Below are 20,132 nucleotides of genomic sequence, written 5' to 3'. Positions count from 1 at the left end.
TATTATAGTAGTTATATTCTTGTATATAGGAGGCAGTATTATAGTAGTTATATTCTTGTATATAGGGGGCAGTATTATAGTAGTTATATTCTTGTATATAGGGGCAGTATTATAATAGTTATATTCTTGTATATAGGAGCAGTTTTATAGTAGTTATATTCTTGTATATAGGAGCAGTATTATAGTAGTTATATTCTTGTATATAGGAGGCAGTATTATAGTAGTTATATTCTTGTATATAGGCGGCAGTATTATAGTAGTTATATTCTTGTATATAGGCGGCAGTATTATAGTAGTTATATTCTTGTGTATATAGGGGGCAGTATTATAGTAGTTATATTCTTCTATATAGGGAGCAGTATTATAGTAGTTATATTGCAGTATTATAGTAGTTATATTCTTGTATATAGGAGGCAGTATTATAGTAGTTATATTCTTGTATATAGGGGGCAGTATTATAGTAGTTATATTCTTGTATATAGGGAGTAGTATTACAGTAGTTATATTCTTGTATATAGGGAGCAGTATTATAGTAGTTATATTCTTGTATATAGGGGGCAGTATTATAGTAGTTATATTCTTGTATATAGGAGCAGTATTATAGTAGTTATATTCTTGTATATAGGGGCAGTATTTATTGTAGTTATATTCTTGTATATAGGGGGCAGTATTATAGTAGTTATATTCTTGTATATAGGAGCATTATTATAGTAGTTATATTCTTGTATATAGGAGCAGTATTATAGTAGTTATATTCTTGTATATAGGAGCAGTGTTATAGTAGTTATATTCTTGTATATATGGGCAGTATTATAGTAGTTATATTCTTGTATATAGGAGTAGTATTATAGTAGTTATATTCTTGTATATAGGAGCCGTATTATAGTAGTTATATTCTTGTATATAGGGGCAGTATTTATAGTAGTTATATTCTTGTATATAGGGGGAAGTATTATAGTAGTTATATTCTTGTATATAGGAGCATTATTATAGTAGTTATATTCTTGCATATAGGAGCAGTGTTATAGTAGTTATATTCTTGTATATAGGAGCAGTGTTATAGTAGTTATATTCTTGTATATAGGGGGCAGTATTATAGTAGTTATATTCTTGTATATAGGGGGCAGTATTATAGTAGTTATATTCTTGTATATAGGGGGCAGTATTATAGTAGTTATATTCTTGTACATAGGGAGCAGTATTATAGTAGTTATATTCTTGTATATAGGAGGCAGTACTATAGTAGTTATTTTCTTGTATATAGGGAGCAGTATTATAGTAGTTATATTCTTGTATATAGGGGGCAGTATTATAGTAGTTATATTCTTGTACATGGGTCAGTATTATAGTAGTTATATTCTTGTATATAGGGGCAGTATTATAGTAGTTATATTCTTGTACATAGGGGGCAGTATTATAGTAAGTTATATTCTTGTATATAGGAGCAGTATTATAGTAGTTATATTCTTGTATATAGGGGGCAGTATTATAGTAGTTATATTCTTGTATATATGGGGCAGTATTATAGTAGTTATATTCTTGTATATAGGAGCAGTATTATAGTAGTTATATTCTTGTATATAGGGGGCTGTATTATAGTAGTTATATTCTTGTATATAGGAGCAGTATTATAGTAGTTATATTCTTGTATATAGGAGCAGTATTATAGTAGTTATATTCTTGTATATAGGGAGCAGTATTATAGTAGTTATATTCTTGTATATAGGTGACAATATTATAGTAGTTATAGTCTTGTATATAGAGGGCAGTATTACAGTAGTTATATTCTTGTATATAGGAGACAGTATTATAGTAGTTATATTCTTGTATATAGGGGGCAGTATTATAATAGTTATATTCTTGTATATAGGGGGCAGTATTATAGTAGTTATATTCTTGTATATAGGGGCAGTATTATAGTAGTTATATTCTTGTATATAGGGGCAGTATTATAATAGTTATATTCTTGTATATAGGGGGCAGTATTATAGTAGTTATATTCTTGTATATAGGGGCAGTATTATAGTAGTTATATTCTTGTATATAGGGGCAGTATTATAATAGTTATATTCTTGTATATAGGGAGCAGTATTATAGTAGTTATATTCTTGTATATAGGAGCAGTATTATAGTAGTTATATTCTTGTATATAGGAGGCAGTAGTATAGTAGTTATATTCTTGTATATAGGGGGCAGTATTATAGTAGTTATATTCTTGTATATAGGGAGCAGTATTATAGTAGTTATATTGTATATAGGGGGCAGTATTATAGTAGTTATATTCTTGTATATAGGAGCAGTATTATAGTAGTTATATTCTTGTATATAGGAGCAGTATTATAGTAGTTATATTCTTGTATGTAGGAGCAGTATAATAGTAGTTATATTCTTGTATATAGGGAGCAGTATTATAGTAGTTATATTCTTGTATATAGGGAGTAGTATTACAGTAGTTATATTCTTGTATATAGGGGGCAGTATTGTAGTACATATATTCTCGTATATAGGGGGCAGTATTGTGAGGGTGCTGATGATGTAGCTCTGGTTGTTCGGTCTCCGGATTTCTCTTCTCATTGTACATTTATGACAGGTTCAGATTTCGCTGTCACACATAACCATGTTCTTCGCACTTTTAGATATTAAGAGTCGGAAGCAATTTCACAGGATTTCTTTCTTAGTGAGGTGCAGGCTGGTTAACTTCAGGACATTGTGTCCGCACTTCAGAGATTTAATGAGTTGGTGCTTGTCATGTGGTGAAGAATTTGCACGTTCTCCTCCGGCTGCTTCCTAATCCTTCTTATTCCAGGAACTCTAGTGTCTTTGAGATGCATAATAGAAAAGTTCATGTTCTGCAACTGTCTAATACACACTGCTTCCACACTTCACATTTTTCAAGTTCTCTGCTTGCAGTCAGTGAATAGGAACTAAGAGAAAAAAAGGTCTTAAGCAAAGACTTGTTATAGCTGAGGATTTGTTACAATTGTAATTGTCTAGTTAATCTGTGCCAAACAGGCTGCACTCCGGACTGATGCATTTTACCTGCACTAATACATTGTAGCAAACTGTCAGGACAGGAGACAGATGTGTGGCCCTGATGTATTTGGCTTACTGGTTATGTTGCAGCAATATCTTATTGTTGTATATAGGGGGCAGGCAGTGTGATCAGGATTAGGTCGGATTCTATTTTTGCTCCCGTTATGAATATACCGAACTCCTAACCATGAGTCCGATGTATTTTTTGATTGCTCCTATTAGCTAAGTGGCACAATATTTTTTTTGTGCTAATAGGAGAGCGATCCTGCCCCTACACTATGCTGCTCTTACATAAGGGGGCATAGTCAACAGACCTCCGACCTCTTTATTAGGACAGGCACCAATATTTGATCAGTGGGGATCCGACTATGAATAAAAGGGGCTTTGACAATCCAGCGAGCACCGTCTCCTATTCATTCTTCACCCAGGCACAGACAGTGCCACACTTACAGTAGTGGCTGTTTCTGGTACTGCAGCTCAGTACCATTCATGTGATTGACTAGGCACAGCGAGCACCGCATCCCCTTCATTCTTCACCCAGGCACAGTGCCCCACATACAGTTGTGGCTGTCTCTGGTACTGCAGCTCAGTGCCATTAAAATGAATGGGACCAGGCACAGCAAGCACCACAGCCCCTATATTAAATCTGCTTTTTATCCCCCCCCCCTGAACAAATATTACACTCCCGGAAAACCCCTTTTATGTCAGATCCATCCTCCTTGTCCGTGAAGTATCTGACTATACGGCTGCCTTTTGCTTATTTCCTCATATTTTATAAGATAATACATAGAATAATGAACGGCAGTAATTCTGTTCTGTAATAAATATTACCGCGTGTGCTGTGAAGATCTTGTCATGTCGTCGGGGATGGATGTGGCAGCCGTCTTCTCCCTCCGGATCTGCCATTTCTTATGAAGAATTATTAACATGACCACACTGTGTGACCTTTTACTATGGCAGCTCAGCCCAGGGCCCCTCGCCTTTACAGAATGATTCTGACCTTTTCATGGTGATCATCCAGAGCGCCTCAGATCCCCTACTGCAGAACCTCTTGGCTGAGGAAGCTGTCAATCATGCCTCTCTTAAAGGGCACCAGCCAGACGGTTTACTAATAATACACAACAGAAAATACAACATCCGAGGCTCTAGACCAGCCATCTACAACTCGTTGCTTTCCGGCTGCTGTAAAACTACAACTCCCAGCATGCAGGGGGTTGTAGATAGCAACAACTGGAGAACTGCAGGTTGGAGATCACTGCTCCGGACAATATTTATAATGAAGGAGAACATATAAAATTACAAATACAAATTATAGTATTAATTGCTACAAATTGTGTTACATTATAACCTTAGGAAAGGAATTTGATACCTGAGATAAAGCAATGCTGCCACCAAGTGGCTGAAGGTAGGATTGCAGCACCTTCTATATTCCTGGTGTATTCTTTATAAAAAAAAATTGTTTCGTTTTTTATTATAGTGCTATCAACGTCCTTGCTGTCATTTAATAGGATCTTCCAGTGAATTATAATGTCTCGTGGTGACTACACAGGTGCATGGCTTGTTACAGTGCAGTTATCGGTATTGTAACAAGACGTGTACCTGTGTGATCAGAACACAAGAAAAAAAAAACCTCAACGGATTTTACATATAACAAAGGTCCTCCACCCAAAAAACACCTAAAAAATCCTAAGGGTAGGAACACAACCGATTCTTTGCGGAAAATCCGCAGCGTATTACAGTAGCAGCAGTGTCGGTGAGATTTTAACAAATCTCGTCCCCACGCAGCGGAAAAATGCAGCCAAAAAAACGCAAATAAATTGACCTGCTCTGCGGTTTCTTCCGCCGCAGCATGTCCATTAATGCTGCAGAATCGCAGCTCTCCTGTTTTGGGTTTTCAGCATTGAATTCAATGGGGCGCTTAAACCCGCAACAAAGTGGTGTGTGTTGCGACATTTGCAGCGGAAACGCAGCAATTCTCCTGCAAATATCGCAAGTAGTCGTTTTTTTTTTATACTTGCCCAGGGTTCCCTGCTTCTTCTCCAGTCCGGCCTTCTGGGATGACGTTTCATCCCATGTGACCGCTGCAGCCAATCACAGGCTGCATCGGTCACATGACCTGCAACGTCATCCCAGGAGGCCGGACTACCCGCTGAGAAGAAGGAGGGGGTAAATATGGATTTTTTTATTTCTTTTCCGGCGCTGCTTTACTCAGCGGATAATCCACGGTGTGGTGCTTTATTTTGGACGGCATTCCCGCGTTGCTCAGGGCGGATACGCGGCGCAGCTCGATGAACATGCTACTCTAAGGGATGTTTAGAGGCAGATTTTTTTTTTTCTGCTTGACAAAAAATTCTGTGTGAACATTGAATAACACAGCAAGCAGAGATTTTGAAAACCGTGAGGAACTGATACAGGAAGTATGTTGGAAAATATTATTTTATTTCATAGTACAAAGAAAACCCTTTTATTCTCTGAAACACACGACCCCTTTAAGTCGGCCTCTTGGCCACCGAACTATGGTATACGTTAGGCCGATCTGCATATGACTCTACATCTGATGGTGACCACTGCCAGTCCAAAACTATACCTCCTATGACGGAGAACTCACGTTGGCTTTTAGTACAACCTTTTACTGTTGAAAATTAAAATCGAGAAAGTGAAATAGGGGGTGGGGTTCTCTTTTAGGATCCTCTTCTACTGACCAGAGTGGACAGCAGCTACAAAGAGCGTCTCTCACGCTGGAGGACCCGGCACATCTGTACATTACATGGTCCGCACACTAATTTCAATCAGATTTGTGTAATACTTCATTTCCCCAGTGGTGGCGCTGCAGGGAAATTGAACAATTGGGTGGGTTTGTCGCATACTATTTTACATTATACTCCATAATAAAACTGTATGCACTGAGCTCCCCCTAGTGGTAGCTGCTGGTAACTACAATTTGTATAATTTAACCCTTTTAATGACCGCCCATACGACTTTTCACGGCGATCATTAAGAGTGCTTGTGCCACAGTCTTGCCTTTTCATGGCGCTAAGATATTTGTTGCGGGATTTTACCTCCCCATTGAATTCAATGGGGAAAACCCGCAATAAATAAACAGCAATTACGCAAATACAATTGATATGCTGCGGAATAAAACTCCGCACCGCAGACCAGTTTCTGATCGCATAGTAAAGTCCCCTAGTGGGACTAAAAAAAAGATAAGAATTTGTTTCATAAAGTTTATAATAAATGAAAAATCCAATTTTTTTTCCCCTTACAAAATGCCTTATTGTAAAAAAAATAATTTGGTTTCAATTTTTGGTATCGCCACGTCCATAACGACACGAGCTATAAAACCATTACGATATTTAACCCGCATGATGAAAGCCATTAAAAAATAAAATAAAAACTAATGCCAGAATTGTTTTCTGTTCATCCTGCCTTCCCAAAAATTTGATAAAAAGCGATCAAAGTCACGTGTACCCTAAAGTGGTACAAATAAAATCTGCAAGACGTCCCGGAAAAAATAAGCCCTCGTACAGCTGCATCGGGAGAAAAAGAAAAAAGTTATGGCTCTGCGGATATGACGAAGAAAAATAAAAAAAATATTGAATACGCCAAAGAGAATGGTGAAATTTCATTTTTCTCTTTCTATTACCCCCCCCCCCGAAAAAAGTTAATAAAAGTTCATCAATGAATTATATGTACCCCAAAACAGCGCCATTATACGAGACCGATTCACTTCACGCTTTCACAATGGCGACGTCTTCCTCCACATTTGGCGGCAGGAACGCTGATAATCTGTCCCCGAGGCTTTATGAGCCGCAGACTCCCAGGATTGTTCATTTTCTCCTTTTTCGTTAACGCCTAATTGATCTCCTTCCTAACGAGGTCTTGTTTTGGTTCATTAGACGTCGCCATTAGCCCTGCGCTTCGTTTAACCCCGTCTGGGGAGGGATCCTCACTTACGCTTGTTAATAATCTGGGCCAATAAGCAATTAATGAAATAAAATCTATAAATCTTTCCCACTCCCGGAGTCATGGCAACAAGGCCGATTGGTCCTTAAATTACCGGCATTAACGACATCTCGGCAGTTGCGGGAAGCCGCATTGTTAATAATCAGATGGAGTGTGAGGCTGGGATCTCCCGTCGGGGTTTAAATATGTTTTTTTTTGTTGCGAATCACGTATAAACTGCGCCTCTTTGCCACGGTTCGTAGCAGAAAACGCATTTAAATTATGACGTGTGATCCCAGCCCTACGCAGGCAGATAATTGTGTCTCACAGGCGCCACCTGGTGGACGGGTAAATGCACCCTAAAAGAAAGAGAGTTCCTTTTTGGGTGCATACTCTCGTTGTGACAGCCCAAACCATGCCCACATTTGATGGTTATTTGCCGCACGGTTCTGCCGGCAATGCCACAGTGTTACTGGCATAATTGTGCGGCCGCCGCATGCGGGAGTGGTTTATCCTCATGCTGCCGCTCTAGTTTGGGAATGCACCTTAAAGAGAACCGGTCACTGGGTCATATAATTTGAACTGGTTTACTGACCTGAATAGCGCGGTCTCCCTGATTCCAGAACTGTGTTTTTGTTTTTTCTAGCCTCCCCCGTTCCAGAGATACGGCCACTGTTTTGTTGGCTGCCTTTATGCTAATTTACTGTAGTTAGCCAACAGGGCGTGAACTACCCTCAAGCTGCTTTGTGCTGATTGGCCAGCATCCAAGGCATGGGGACAGCGCTATTCAGTTCAGTCAACCAGTCCAACTTATACCACCTAGTGACAGGTTCCCTTTAAGGCTATGTTCACACGCTTCACAAAAAACGGCTGTAAAATACGGAGCTGTTTTCTATGCATCAAGGGTTTTTTGCTGCATTTTTACGGCCGTTTTTTGGAGCTGTTTTTCTATTGACCCAATGAAAAACGGCTCAAGAAGTGACATGCACTTCTTTTTACGAGGCTTTTTTTTCAAACGGCAGCGTAAAAAACCGCCCTGTCGGAACGCAGTGCTGTCTTTCCCATTGAAATCAATGGGCAGATGTTTGGAGTCGTTCAGCCTCCCATATTTTTAGCCATTTTTCAGGGCGTTTACGGCCCGAAAAACGGCGGAAAATAGGCCGTGTGAACATACCCTAAAGGTACACAGCGTATCGGTCTTGTTGCCCGCAGGCCATCCAATGTGATCGCTGCAGCCAATCACAGGTTGCAGCGGTCTCCTGGGATGAGACATTATCCCAGGGCTGCAGAAAGTCAGGACCTCAGAGGGACGCGTCGCCATGGTAAGTATAGCTTTTTTTTTTTTTCAGGATGTCCACAGCGGACATTCTAGGTGAAAAACCGCACCACAATTTGATGCGGTTTTTCAGCTGGAATTACCTGCGGGCAACAGGGCGAATACGCTGTGTACTCTTACGCAGTGTATCCACTCTGTGTATTCAGGATTTGAGGTTAAAACCGCATCCGAGAACCGTGTGTGTTTTTTACCAAAATTTGATTTTGTTTTTCCGTAAAAAATGGAACCGCATCAAATCGCAGTAAAGACGCGTGAAGTTTTCAGATGCGTTTTTTTTTCTATGTGGTTTTATCCGCACCTTTTAAAGAGGTTTTCCCATCAGAGACATTTATGACCTATCCACAGGCTATATCCTAAATGTCAGATAGATGCGGGTCCCACCTATCTCTAGAACGGGGCCCCCTAAACCCTGTTCTACCTCTCTGTGTTGTGGCTGAAGCGTGTGATTCCGGACCATGAATTCCACCATTTACAAGTTACACTTCTGAATGGTGGAAGTTCTTTTAGGCAAATTTGGTTTTTATACAGTGCAAGATTGTGCAGTCTCTATGCTGGCGATGGAGTGTGGACATGTGATTTCTAGAAGTTACAGGCCCAAAGCCTGAGGCTGCACTACCGAGAGCAGATACTGAAAGAGGAAATATGTAGGAAAATGATAGCAAATCACTACTGAGAGATTCTGATGACCACATTCCCCCGTATGATTTGTTGTCATGGAGACCTGGTATGGATCCAATGCACCAAATACGTCAATGTCCATATATATATATATATATATATATATATATATATATATACACATACATGTATATTACTGCCATTATTCCTGCCAGGTAGGATGTAGATCTTGGCATGGATGGTGACCTGGCTCTACACAAGGTCTCCACAGCACCTGACCGAAACCAGAGGGCGACATAATGTCATCAGAATCTCAGTAGTGCAGCCTTAAGCTTTGGGCCTGTAACTTTAAGCGATCATGTTTATATTGATATTTAGTATTAGGTAGGGCCGGGCGATTATGACCTATATCAAAATCACTATTAATTAAACATGTGACCTCAATTACGATCAATGAAGATTTTTAAGCCACACCCCTTTTGCATGCCACACCCCATATTTGCATGCTACACCATTGAATTATTCATTATTTCCTGAGCCTGCTGTGTACTACTGTATATAATATACCCCCTGACACTGCCCCCACACATAATGCCCCCGTAACTGCCCACCACACGGTGTAATGCTTCCCATAACTTCACTCTACACAGTGTATTGCCCCCATAACTGCCTTCTATGCAGTATTATGCCCCGATAGCTGCCCCCTTGCTGTATAATGCCCCGATAGCTGCCCCCACACAGCCCCAATATTGCCTGATAAAAATAAGAATAATATACATAGTTTCCTAACCCCGTACCATTGACGAATTGAGGAGATCCCTCTGGTCTGTGCGGCACGGCGTAGACAGGCGCGATGACGTCACTGCCTCGCGTCCGGCGATACTTAGTGAATAGTAGAGCAGGTCCCCTACCGTTGTATTCAACTCTATCTGTGTCCTGAAGATGCAGATACGGTTTAAACTGAGAAAAAATAATTGATAGAACCGAAATACGCAAGATGACGTCGCTTTAATTGCACAGAATTTTTTTATGAATTGCCCAGCCCTAGTATTCGTGTTCTGGGCTCTTTGCTCACGTATGTGCCCGGTATACAGTCCCGTAATCTGACCCGGATTCTCTGTTCTGTCCAGAAGCCGACCTGGTCATGAGTGAAGTCATGTGGTGGGATCACGGCGTCTATTACTGCTCTGTGGAGGCTCAAGGAGACACCTCCGGGGACCCCGATAAGGAAGTCAAGCTGATCGTCTTGCGTAAGTTGAACTCTGGTGTTTTTCGCTTCGCTTTTGTCTTAAAGTTTTTTTTATTTTGTTTTTTTTCAATCTAAATCCAACGTTCTGCGGGGTATAATTTCTTTTTATTTCTCTATTTTGGTCGGAGCTCCGGTTTTTCTAATATACAGCGCCAAATCCCCTGCATAGACAAAAATGCTAAAATTCTGTATCCCTGCAGCCACCACTAGAGGGAGCTCACTACATACTGTTTATACACTGAGCTCCATAGCAGGCAAACATAATCCTATCATATAACTGTGTGTGTGCAGGGGATTTGGAGCTGTGTATCAGAAAAATGGAGCTCCAACCGCTATAATAATATATTAAGAAATGAATCCACACACAATGTTAATGTTGATGTCTTTTACTTTTATTGCACTGGTAATGATTTACCTGATGACTTCTACTCCAGTCACATCCAGAGCTGCATTCTGTATTCTTCTTGATGGTACTATGATATCTGGAGCTCTGCTGTACGGCTTTGTTGGAGATTTCTTTTAGAAGGGAAAAAGCTGCTGCCAGACTCCTCCGGCAGCAGCTTATCTACCAACGCACAAAAGGATCGGGCATGGGAAAGAGAAGGGTAGGACATGTTGAATTTAAACATTCCCGACCCTTCTCTTCCCCAAGATCTGCCATCTGACATTCCCGGACACCACCATACATATTAGATGGTCGGCCGGACCTGCCAACATACATCTAATGTTAATGACCAGCTTTAGACCTCAGGCTTACATGGCAGCCAATCGAATTACAGGGCCGCTGATAGACATATAGAGAGGGAGCCGCCTCCTTCTGTAAAACCCCTTAGGTTATGTGGTCGCTATTGACCGGGGCATCTAAGGGTTTACAAATGGCTGGGATGGTCGTTTAAAGGGACATCAGCTGTATATTACTGCCAAATAGCGTTGTGCGGGAAGGGGTTAAATAAGGTTACTGCCGGTGTCTGTTTAGACATTTAGACTTTACCGAATACCAGCGCAAGTGCTATATGGGATGGGATGTGCGAACTCAGCAGAATCCTTAATGAAGATCTGGATTTGATTGGAGTATAGGAACGGATGTAATATATCAGTGCAAGAAGAGTGGAGCGGTGTCGGTGCGACACTGTTTATGTGATCTGTGCGGTGACCTTTTGAAATTTGTGGGTTTTTTTTTTTTTGTGGTTTTTTTCAATAAAAATGTCCATCAGGGTGTTTGGTGCAACTTTCAAAATACTTTTTATTAAAAATTATTTTTACTTTTTGAGATACAGCTGCTCTGTATCCTGCACTGAGACCTGAATCCGTCAGGTCCCCGGGACTGACGGGTTCAGTGACAGCGGGTCCTGCGTGTTTTGGATCCACCTGTTATCCATCCCGTCTAAGTTCTGAACTTTAGAAGTGATCGTTAACACGCTGACGCTGAACCCGTCAGTGCCACGGACCTGACGGATTCAGATCTTTGCGCACTATACAGCTGCTCTGTCTACAGGATACAAAGCAGCTATATCTCAAAAAGTACAAATAATTTTTAATAAAAAGTATTTTTAAAGTTGCACCAAACAGACTGATAGGTTTTTTGTTTTTTGTTTTAATAAAAATGTCTATTTCGAAGGTGTACAAAGCCTTGACGGGGTCATGTGGTCAGCGGACAGGAGTGCGATGATTGAATATGCGCCGTGTACTTGTCGCCGCAGGATTTACATGATGTATTTTTCCACAGATTGGCTCACCGTGCTGTTCATCGTCCTGGGGGGGTTATTACTACTCCTCTTCGTTGCTATATGTTGGTGTCAGTGTTGTCCTCACTGTTGCTGTTGCTATGTCCGATGCCCGTGTTGCCCAACTACATGCTGCTGCCCGGAAGAAGGTATCGTACCACGTTACTTTCACTGCCCTTATTAACCTCTTCTCTCCCAGAGCACATACATCGTGTTTAGATGTCATCATTTGCAGCTTTTTTAGTTTTTTTTGTTTTGGCGAACCTAAAATAAAAATATTAAGCAACTTCGCGATTTAGTCTAAATTTAAACTCTCCTACCGTTTTGTGTACGCAGGTCATATGCAGGCCTATGTGTCTCCATGGTTACAGACTACAAACAGACCCTGTATGTAGTCTGATGCTGCAGTTACTGTCTGTGTTACTCTTCTGTTTATCCTGTGAACTATTTGTGGTCAGAGTTACTCCCACAGTCCCCTATATAACCAGTAGATTTAATGGATCAGATATTTGTAGGAAAAGCTCCCATACGTCCCACAAGGCCCTTTAAGGGGGTTCTGCACTTGCTTTATTTCTCTGGTACTTTCCGTGCTCTTCCCATATCCTCACTTTCACTCTCCCTCTCTCGCAGCTATTGCTCGTCACCGATATATGAAGCAAGCTCAGGCCCTTGTCCCGTGGATGATGGAGAAACCGATGTACGCCGGAGCCGACCGCAACTCTGCGCACTCGTCTTATCAGCTCAACCCTTTACTTCAGAGAGGTGGGTGCAAACTTGTATATTTTAAAGGAGCACATCGATCAAAACGATCTAGTGCAGTCAATGAATTGTAGGACCCGAAAGAGAGAATCCAAATGTGTCATGCTCCTCCCCCTCAGGACTGGCACTAGGTATAACTCAGTGTATCAGCTCTTATGGAGTGTTCCTTTAATAATATAAAACTTAGTCATGCAGTTTATAATTTTTGTGGTAATGAATCTCAAAACTTTCTAGGACTTCTGCTGTACCTCCCATGGCCAGTAGAGGCACCATTTTGCTAACCTGTTCCAGCAGTAACTTGGATTGTCAAGTGCGATTTATTTATAATCTTAACTCGGGAAATACAGAAGAAAAGGGGGGGACGCAATGCAAAAATCAAAATGCAGCTAATCTACCATGTATTCAGAAGCTGAAAGCCTGTCCACCTGGCACAGCTGCATGGCTTGTTACAGTGTATGAGTGCTCTATTGTAAAGAGTCCTGCAGCTGTGTCCGCAGGACTGTGCCATCCTGGAGCGGGTGTGCAGCTATCTAATGACAACCTAGCACCCGCTCTAATGGCTGGGATAAAAGGAACCGTCAATCCCGACCATTTAACTCTGTGATCGCCATGATCAGGCCCCGTGGAACCCTTGTACAGCCCTAGGGATCTAGAAAGGACCCCAGGGCTGTCTGTGCACAGCCTGTTGTTAGACCACACTCAGGCCTAGTTCACGTACAGTTTTTTGACAGGCAGTAAAAATCTGACTCAAAATTCCTGAAGGCATTTTGAGGCAGATTTTGAATTGCCAGCGTTGCTTGACGCTTCTATTTTCTCGTTTTTTGGGTTTTTTTGCGGCGGTTTTTACCTGCGTTTTATATTTAAGGGGAACAGTGTCATGGCAAATAATTTTTTTTATATGTTAAAGATGTTAGTGCTTTAATAAAAACGTTTTTATTCATTTGTGTGTTTGTGTTTTACTTTTTCTTATTTTTACACTTTTTCTTCCCTATGGGGGCTGCCATTTTTTGTTCCATTTCTGTGTGTGTCGATTAACGACACACACAGACATGGAGTACGGCAGCCACAGTCCCATAGGGACTGTGAACGGCTCCCGTCCCATTCACGTCCGTGTACGGCGTCTGTGTGGGAACTGCGCATGCGCCGCTCCCACACAGTCCTATTCTAAATTGGCGCCGTCCGGCGCCATTTTCCTGTGGACCGGAAGTCGCGGCCGGACTGTAATATTACTACTTCCGGTCGCGGCTTCCGGACTTGTGCACATGGAACAGCGGCAGCAAAGGGAGCGGACGGGCCGGAGGGAGCCGCGGCGGCAGGAGCAGGTAAGACATTTCAATGTATGTTAGTGTTTGTGTGTGTTTACTACTGTATGTAAACCTACTACACTGTGGGTTACCTCAAAAAATGGCGACACACAGTGTAGGAGGTTAAACCTTTCAAACCCCTCGTTTATCCCGGCACTAGCCAGGATAAAGGAGGGGGGGATGCTGAGAGCTCACTAGAGCGAGGGCTTTTAACCCAATGTTGCAATGCTGCAATTTTGGGAACTAGCTCCATCTAGTGACCAAAAATGGGTAGTATTATAAATTAGAATTAATTTATAATATTTCCTGACTATTTCCTGACTCGTGAAAAAAATAAAAAAAATTTGAACCATGTTTAATCACCCACACACTAAATGTTTAATTTTTTTAAAAAAAACATGTTTTTCTGGCAACACCATGCCTTTTTAAGCTCTGCAGCTAATGCACAAACTGCGGTAAAAAACACTCCAAATGGGCGCTGCTGTTTTTTTTCTTCCTTCCCATTGATTTCAATGGGAGGTCAGAGGTGGAAACTGCTCAAAGAAAGAGCGGCCAAAAACCGCGTGGAAAAAAACCCGCCTCTGCCTCCCATTGAAAGCAATTGGGCTGTTTTTTTGGTGCTGATTCAGATACGGTTTCTGCATCAAAATCCGCACCGAAATACTCAGTGTTAATTGACCTTGTGTTGCCTTGGTAACAGCCTCCGCCATAGTGACCCGTGTGCTAGTGCAATACATTATATGTTTACAATGAAGATGTAAAATGGTAAAAAAAAACAACTAAAAAATAATAAAAATAAAATCTAGAAAAAAATGATACTGGCCGCGATTATTTCATATAACATCGTTACCTTAAACCAAATATCCGTCCTGAAAAAAAAAAAAAAGTTCTGAATTACAGACTTATGTGTAGGTAGCCCTCACCCAGCCACGATCGGGAATGAATTGAACAGTTACGGCTGCCGAAATGCGCAAAAATTTACTGCGTCATTTAGGTTCACACCGGCTTGGTTATTAATGGGTTAAGTAATAATTTTTTTTGTTTGTATTTGGTAGACTTCTCGCAGCAGAACAGCCTTCCAATGACCAGGCAGCCGAACTATCCGCCCGCCAACAACGAGGTGCTGAGTTTTCTGGAGAAAGAAATAAAAAACCTAAACCCGGCACAACCTCTATCAGGGGGCGGCCATCACAGCGGAGCCAGCCATCACCCCAGCATGTTGTCTTCCCTCAGTGAGATGGGGGTTGGGGTACGAGAATTAGAACGTAGGGTTATTCAGCTCCCGCCCATTGTGGAGCATGTGGTCAACTCCCACAGGAGCAGCAACTCCTCCCAGCATCGAAGGCACCATTCATGGGATCAACTAGAAAGTGATCGCGAGAGGAGGAGGAACCGGTCCCCGGACAACTCCTACTCTGCTGACAGCGACTGGCGAGACAGGCAGAGAACTGACCGGCCTCACGGACACAGGAGAGATCTTCAAAGCGATGGCCGACCAAGGAGAGATCTCTCTCCGCCTCGTAGACGCGATCGAACCGGCCCCGCCGATGACTATGATGACCGTCGCGGTCGATCCAACTACAGCTCCGACAGGCAAAGGTCCCCTGAGAGAGAGCAGAGATCCAGGAGGAGAGGAAGTCCCGAACGTTACTCTCGGAGAAGGAGGAGTCATTCTCCACCAAGCGAACGAAACTCTCTAAGTTCTGATGACGAAAGTCATCACCGAGACCGAAGAGAAAGATGCCCGAGGTCGTATGAGTGGCCCGAGGAGAAACCGCCCAGCTACAAATCTCTAGACGTCACTGTAGGGAAAAGCAAAAACCAGCGAAGTGCTGCGGCCCGACAGTCGTCGGTAAGATACTCCGGACTCAATACAGTGGAATTTAGTGTGAAAAGTCATGTCTGTGGGGGTCCGACTGCTCATAGGTGTTCTCCTGATTGAATAGGGGGGGGGGGTTATAGAAACCTTAATGGGACTTATGGGACCACCTCCTAGTGCCACAACCCCTTTAGTTCTAGTTATGTGATGTCCCAGCAGTCGGACCACCATGGTATATCCTGTTCATATCTGTGTTGGAAATGCCTTATCCTATTCCTGCACGTTTTTACTCGAACACAGCAGCGGGGGAGGAGTGTGCTGATCTTGTTGGGGGCAGTGACCTGTCATGTGGTGATAGTGTGGGTGGGACTGTATGTGACGGGCAGTGTCATGATGTGAGGAGGACAACAGAGCTACGTGGTAGGTCACTGTGTAGGGGGGGGTAACACGCTCTTTAGTAACATTGTACGTGTCAGGACACTGAGAAGAGATCCCTCATGGGCTGTAGAAGGAGAAAGCAGTACAGGGATGAAGCTGTGCTGATACATGAGAACTAATGAAGGCAGCAGCATCCTGGGGTCTCTGACGTCACGTCCAACATGTCTTACTGGGAGGGTCTGAAAGTGAATGGAGATTGCAGTCTGAAATTTTATGCAACTGTTTAGAGTCGCTAAAAAACAGATGATCGGCAGAGGTCCCGGGAATCAGACCCCGATCCATCAGTTATTGATGGCCTCTCCTATGGATAGGCCATCAATTTTTAGCGACTGGATAACCCCTTTAACTCCAAGTAACCACTGACCTATATAAAAATGATGAAATTCTTTCAGCCGCCACTAGGGGGAGCTCTCTGCATACGTTTTTATTATAGAGTTCAATGGATATCAATATAAATCCTTGTGCGGTGACCTCCCCGATTAAGGCAAACTGAATTGTATCCTGTAACTATGGCTGTATAATGGGAAGCAGTTCAGGTCCAGACTTCTGTATAAGAGCTCTATTTAGATTAAATACATTGAAACTATAGGTGCCGCTGTACGAACCATCCCAAGCCACCAGGAACATTAGGTGTTAACCAGGGTTACTAACAGTCCATCTAATGTCAGAGCAGTATTTTGCCATCTCCACCATGTTGACCAACAAGCTTGAAAACACCCCTTTAAAAATCCTGCCTTTGTCAATGTGGAGGAGGGGGATGCAGCTGCAGCTTCCTGCTCAGTATTATAGTGAAATAGCATGAAGTGGGGGCAGCATGGCAGACGTGATTGGCTCAGCTCAGCTGAATGAGGGTTGGATTTCATTTTTGAAATGATAGGTGCCCAATGAGATTAAAATAATTTGCATGTTTATGAATATTCATGAATATCTTTTTTTTTTTTTCTATTTTAGGACAGAGGCAGTTCCAGGAGTGGCAGGAGCATGGTCATTTAATAGAAAAGGTTCACTTCGTAAACAGAAACCTGGCACAGAGGTGGCATCATCGCCATGCAAATTCCAATGGCAATATGTAGTCTGGGCACCACACGTCGTATCATTACAGGGGACGTTCCTTATCTATAGGGACCCTTAACGATCATATGCAGATGCCACCTTTACCTCTCTGCCTGGCGATGATCGGCACAGGACAGCAGTCATTTCTAGGGTTACCCTGCGGATGGCAGAGGTGTCACTGGGCCAAGACAACATGGTGACCCCTCGAAATGGCTGATGCTGAATGTTACATCTTATCGGAGGACGTATGGACCATAGATCTTCCGACTTGATCGCCAGGATATGTCGTTTGCAATTTAAAGGGAACCCAACTCATTGGAAAAGTAATGTTACACTGTGCCTTCTACTACCCCCTTACTGTATGCCCTACTAGGCCATACGGATATCATAGAGGGGGATACCCCACTTGGAACCCCCCCAGAGTGTTAGAGCCCTTGGAAAGAGCGCCTGTTGCTCTGGCAGACTATATGTGGCCCTATATTACATAGTCGCCCGTTCACTTGAATGGCCGTCATGTATTGCTGCGTGCGTCCAGAGGACATATGTGGTCTCCAGCTATGGAAGGTGATCGCTGGGGGGTCTTTCTGATAGTACAGCCCCTCTTAAGTAGCGTACATGCTTACATTAGAGCCGGCCTTATATACCTATGCGGATACCAGCTGTGACCAAGACTCAATGATAGCGACTCAGGGACAAGAATGGGCACGTTGTACAGATGTAGCAGAGCTGATCTTAAGTTACATCATATGCTATACTCCAATCACATCCAGGGCTGCATTTAAAAATCGAATAGTTGCCTTAGCCGAGCTCCTATAATGCAGTGCATAACAGAGATGTCGATTTTTCTATACCGGACTAGAAGTGCCTGGTGGAAACACTACATCTCCCACTATGCCATACAGCAGAAGAGAAATCAGCAGTCATGTTTTGTCCTGCAGCCTGTCTGAGAGCTTATAGGAAACCAGCAGTATTATGAATGCAGCTCTGGATGTGACTGGAGTATACAGCCTAATCTAACTTAAGATCGTAAGGCAATGTATTTGCAAAATTATTTAACCCTTTCTGTAGATGTACATTACGAACCAAAATCAGATCTTTGCTCCGTCCGCTCAGCTGTGTACACATGTGGTCTTCGTCCGGGATATATATTTTTTAATTGTACTATTTTTATGACCCTATGATGCCGGATATTAATAGTGATTGTGCCTTTTACTGACCTATCTTACCTCTGATACTGAAGCCTATGTACAGACGATGTAGTGTAAATAAAAGCCTTTATACTGTATGTGCTGCGCCGTCTTGGGCTGTTTATGACTTCTCCTATTTTATGTACTACATGTAGCAGAGCTGAGTGTGTCGTCAGCTGATACTTAACTCTGCCCGTTCTGCCTGACCGCCCCTGACCACTTCCGATTTCTATGGCCAGCAGCCAGTTCTGATGACATCATCCCCAGTTGCAGTTTAACCCCTTCAGGACCGCGGGACTTTGCCACATTCCAAAGGCCATAACTTCCTTTTTTATTTTTTTGTCGATGGAGCTGATTGGCTTGTCTCATTAAAGGGGTTTTAGGATTTAAAAATTGATGGCCTATCCTTAGGCCATCAATATTAGAAGACTGGGGGTCCGACTCTCAGGCCTCCCCACCGATCAGCGGTTTGAACTGGCCACAGCTCTCATACTACCACAGAACCATAGGATTCCTTTCTGTTTTTACTTTCACAGCATCCAATACATTAAAAACACGGAGCTTTAATTCTTAACTTTAAAAGAAAAACTGGAGTTCCCTCCCAAAGAGGGTGACCGCTTATTTTGAAGCGTGAAAGGCTCTCCCAAGCTGACCAAAGCGCCCCAACGATGTCTTGCACCGTCCATGTAATGGGGGGGGGGGGGGGATTTTGCCATCTCCACCGTTGACAACAATAAGCTTAAAAATTGCCCTGTAAAAATCCTGCCTTTGACCATGCACCCCCGCTGATCAGCTGTTTTGAAAGGGCCACAGCGCTGTGGCCCCTTCAAAACCGCTGATCAGTGGGGGGTGTCAGGAGTCGGAACCTGATCGATCACATATTGATGGCTTATTCTGAGGATAGGCCATGAATTTTTTCGGACTGGAAATTCCTTTAACCTGTTTGCAAGGAAATTAAAGTGGAGAGTTTTTCAAAAAGGACAAAAACTTTCGAACGGAAGTTGGAAGAAAGTGACATTCCGGGTCTTTTGGCCTTAGAAGAATTGAATAAATCCGCTCCAAACCCAGAAGGTGAAGGACTCAAAACGACATCCCAAAACCAGAAAACACCCCCTCCCCTTCATAGGAGACTACACTAACGTTGACTTGTTCGTTGAGATGGTAACAGATAGACTGAGAGCTGGAGGAGCCTGGCCGTGGTATTCACAACCTTTCCACACAGGAGAGAATCGCACTCCAAAGCCTCCGCCGTGATCCCTCGTCATCAAGCAGTCTGACAAGGGAGGGAACATCGTGGTAATGGGTCGAGAGGGGAGAGGAAGGGGATAGAGAAGTGTCCCTACAAATCCTCGGGAATAAAGCTTGAGGTCCACAACTTCCTGCACGTCCAAGCAAGTAGTACAAAGAAAAACTGAAACTACTGCAGAAGGCCAGAGATGAAGACCTGATGGACCTCCATGAATACTGCTTTATGCTTCTGGAACGTCCACAGATGGCATCATTTTATGCCATCCCAAAAATTCATAAGGACCACCCCCAATTAAAAGGCCGACCTATAGTCTCTGCTATCAACAATATAACACAAAATACTGGTTTGGTATATTGATCAAGCACTGAGACCGTTTGTAAATTTGATACCCTCATACAGTACGTGAGGGATATAATGGATG

General features: G+C 42.6%; 1 protein-coding gene across 1 annotated transcript in view; it reads left to right on the top strand.

Annotated features, from left to right (window-relative positions):
* Positions 1 to 18,560, top strand: part of ILDR1 (immunoglobulin like domain containing receptor 1) — a 39,034-nt gene extending 20,474 nt beyond the window's left edge. The window contains exons 4-8 of the mRNA XM_075854658.1: positions 10,060 to 10,179; positions 11,905 to 12,051; positions 12,533 to 12,664; positions 15,021 to 15,817; positions 17,174 to 18,560. Coding sequence (XP_075710773.1) covers positions 10,060 to 10,179; positions 11,905 to 12,051; positions 12,533 to 12,664; positions 15,021 to 15,817; positions 17,174 to 17,215 — 1,238 coding nt within the window. The 3' untranslated portion in view covers positions 17,216 to 18,560. The remainder of the gene's footprint in view (positions 1 to 10,059; positions 10,180 to 11,904; positions 12,052 to 12,532; positions 12,665 to 15,020; positions 15,818 to 17,173) is intronic.
* The last annotated feature ends 1,572 nt before the right edge of the window (positions 18,561 to 20,132 follow it).

Source organism: Rhinoderma darwinii, chromosome 2 (genome assembly GCF_050947455.1).
Source record: "Rhinoderma darwinii isolate aRhiDar2 chromosome 2, aRhiDar2.hap1, whole genome shotgun sequence".
Classification (NCBI taxonomy): Eukaryota; Metazoa; Chordata; class Amphibia; order Anura; family Rhinodermatidae; genus Rhinoderma; species Rhinoderma darwinii.
This window is presented reverse-complemented; position numbering and strand designations above follow the sequence as displayed.